Source organism: Camelina sativa, chromosome 15 (assembly GCF_000633955.1).
Source record: "Camelina sativa cultivar DH55 chromosome 15, Cs, whole genome shotgun sequence".
In the NCBI taxonomy this organism is placed as follows: Eukaryota; Viridiplantae; Streptophyta; class Magnoliopsida; order Brassicales; family Brassicaceae; genus Camelina; species Camelina sativa.
In genome coordinates, this window is record NC_025699.1 from 22003017 (window position 1) to 22006550 (window position 3534).

At 33.7% G+C, this 3534-nt stretch overlaps 1 protein-coding gene across 1 annotated transcript; it reads right to left on the reverse strand.

The window, feature by feature from the left end:
* Positions 1370-2476, reverse strand: LOC104747319 (F-box protein At2g14710-like). The gene has a single exon (XM_010468940.1). The coding sequence runs from the start codon at positions 2474-2476 to the stop codon at positions 1370-1372; it is 1107 nt and encodes a 368-aa protein (XP_010467242.1).

Here is a 3534-nt window from a genome sequence, read left to right on the forward strand (position 1 = left end):
TACTTTAGAATTCTTTGTTAAATTTTATTTTATATTAAAAACTCTAAACCCGCACATTGGACGGGTCCTAATCTAGTATTATATATTTTTAAAACGAAATGAGTATTATATTTTAGTGTTAAGTGACTATCTATGTAATTGTGTTGGAGAATATAATGAAAACAACAAAAATTCGTGAGCATCCTTAAAACTCTCTTATCTCTGGCGTTTTTATAAGTTTTCACGAACATTTTTACATTTCTTAAAGTGAACTATTTAAAAAATATATAGGTTCTTAAATCATTTTTGAGAAAAGTGGGGGCGCACCTTTTACTGATTTTCCTGTATTATGAATCTATATGCTTCGCCGCCACTAAAATTATACTCCATAACTGGACTTAAATTTGATGAGACAATATGTTTAGTGTATTTTTAATCATTTTGATGAATTTTCTAGTTTTTGAGTAAAAGAAATTATCATAAATTTAATATGAATTGATAGTTTAATGTTTATTTTCGATTAAGGATCTTAAAGTAGAAAATAATGGAATTATTTTAGTACTTTTAAATGTTTTTAAATAAATAAAGATGAACCAAATCAGATTTGATATGTCAGTGGACTAGCACCACACAAGCCACAACGTCACCATTCTTTTCCACTTGTTCACCAAAAACGACACTGGAGACCGATAATGGCATGGTAATTGTTTCTTGCAGCGACTTTGGAATAATCAAGGTCTACTTCGTTATTATAATTAATAGCTCTAGAAAAATACGACATTTCAATTAAAATAATCCATTACATATTTACCAAACGATCAAGAAAATGAGGTTCAACAATTTTTGTAAAAAAGTGAGAACTTTTTAACTTCACATGGAATCAAATTGTGATTCCAGTTGCTGCATCAAAATATTATAACGTGGTACGAGTGAAGATATGATGATTCGGACCTTGTGCTTTGGTCAATATCTTCCTTTTTCCTAATTGAAAGGAAGACATAATAAGGAAAAAATAGTTTTTTTTTTTTGTTGTATTGTAAAATTGTAAACTGGAGACCAGAATTGGACTAGATATACAGAGAAACCAGAATTGGACAAATTTGACTAACCGTCTGACAAAAGTGTTATCCTACTTATGATCTCCTAAGAACCGAGTCGAGCTGATCTTATTGTGGATTCTCAATCATCACAATCAATATCGCTGTAAAGACGGGTAGCTCCCTCTAACGTCTGCTGTTTCGTTCACCCAAAAGAATTTATTTTCCAAAAGGAAAAGAGAGTGAAAATTAGTAAAATCTCTAGTTTAAGCAAAGAAGATGGTAGTATACAAAAACACAAAAATTCAAATCAACTATAGCTTTCCCTATAACGTACCAAACATGTAATAAAACTACATTTGTAATTCTGCCAGTTTTTCTCTTTCGCCTCGAGCAGGAACCGGAACCAAACTGGGAACAAAGGTACAGTGCAAAGGCCAAGGATCAACCACATAATCTAATATACGAGTTTTACTGATCAACTTATCTTCCCCAAAAACATAGATCCAAGCTTGACCAGTGCTGTCACAAGAGCACACCACGAGCCTCTTACCATCGATGGAATAACTTGGCTGAGAGTAGCGTATGGTCTCGACTAACTCCGGCAAGTTAGGACTTGAAAAAGTCATGAAATTCATCCAAACCACATCATCACCATTCTCAAAGTTAATCTTGTTCTCAGTCACCCAAATCTCAATCTTCTTTGTTACCATGCATTGCTTTAGCAACGAAAACCGATCTCCCCTAAAGACTTTAAGGACAAGAGCATCCTCACCATGGTTTCTCCCACATGGTAGATCACAAAATCTAGAGTATAATCCAGTCGAAAAATCGAATGTACTAATGTCGTAAGACAAGGGATCTGTCTCGTCCAGAGAGCAAACCCAATACAAAGTTCCATTCAAGGATACAACACTTTCAGGGTATATGCTATCCTCATCAGATTTTGACTGGAGGTCTATCCACACATCCGAGGCAAAGTCATAGCTTGTGCAAAAGTTATCAGTCTGATCTTCGTTCCCAGGGCAAAAAACAGCCATCTTGTAATTCTTATTTTCGTATCCTATGCCGTCGAATTCCATACCTGAACGTTTTAAACTCGGCTCGATCCATCTACTCTGCCCCAACCATGGGTTCCAAACAACGGCTCCGTTCTTCTTGCCACATAGCAACAGCTCATTGCAATCAACTAAGTTTTTAAGTTCCAACGTTTCTAAACCGGGAGTACCTAAGGTTAACTCACGTACCACTATCACGGGATCAATGCTTACCGAATAAATCTTGGATTCAGTTGCTAGGATGAACCTAAACGTCATCTTGTGGTTGTTCATGAACGTCTTGTCCTCTAAAAGAGCGTTCCATTGTTTCGATACGGTTCTGAAGCGAACAAGTGATTTAGGTGGGACACGAGAGAGTATCTCTTCAATCAACTCCCATGGAAGCTTCTCCAGATGCGCCATCTCTTTACCTATATTAGGGTTTTCGCTTAGTAATTCTATCTATCTTATATACTAAAAGGGAGTATATTAGAATAATTAACATAAAAATTTGCTAAGTATTAATGTATATCATATACCATTTGATATAATGAACAAACAAAAATAAATTTATCTAAGGCAAAAATGTCTACATAATTAGATCTACTACCGAGGTCCGAGAAGGAGCAAGTGGGCTATTGGTATCCATTTTTGTTGCCTTCTCAATAAATCCGGGTTTAACCCGGTCTCTCTTAAATAAAGGCGTATGATATCCCTACTATTATTTTGAAACACAGTTTATGGACTAAACCTTTGTTTTATAAAAAATTACAAGAGTATGCCATTGGAGTTATAACCAAATAATATATCGTCATTAAGGGTAAAAACGAAATTTTGTTCATATCCTAAACGGATAAACACGCGGATCCCGGGTCGGATCTTTTAAAATGGTTTTTTTACGTCTAAATAATAAATAAAAGCAATACATTGTGTATTTTGCTAAGAAAATTCTAATAGCATATTGGTCCAATGAAGCTCTAATATTTCGGAAGGTGTCAAGTTCGATGCACTTTAGCTGCAATTTTTGCTGTTTCCAATAGTAATCCCACTACGATTTTTTTAAGAATTAGTGAGAAAATCTTATTTCCACAAATAAGCGGATTACACAGATCAAATATAGCACTTGCCATATATGCTTCCAAAACATGAATATTATAGTTTCCATGTATGCTTCCAAATATAATTTAAATTACTATATTCCCATAATATTACCTTTAAATTTGATCTTGATATCTGAGTTTCTTACAAAAATATAGGAATGTATATAATTTCAAAATCCCGAATATAACTGATTCCGTGATTAGTTGTTTTATCATTCATATTTAGCTATCTTCCTGAAATTTCAGGCATAACAGATTCAAGCATTTTTGAGTAAGCTGTTACTAATATTTCCCTACTTTCCCATTTTTAATTTCTATATTTTAACGTTTTAAAGTAAATAAGATTTTTCTTTTATTTGTTATTCAAATTAAATTCGTATC

Coding starts and splice junctions, on each gene's coding strand:
- LOC104747319 (XM_010468940.1), bottom strand. CDS start 2,476: ATGGCGCATCTGGAGAAGCTTCCATGGGAGTTGATTGAAGAGATACTC.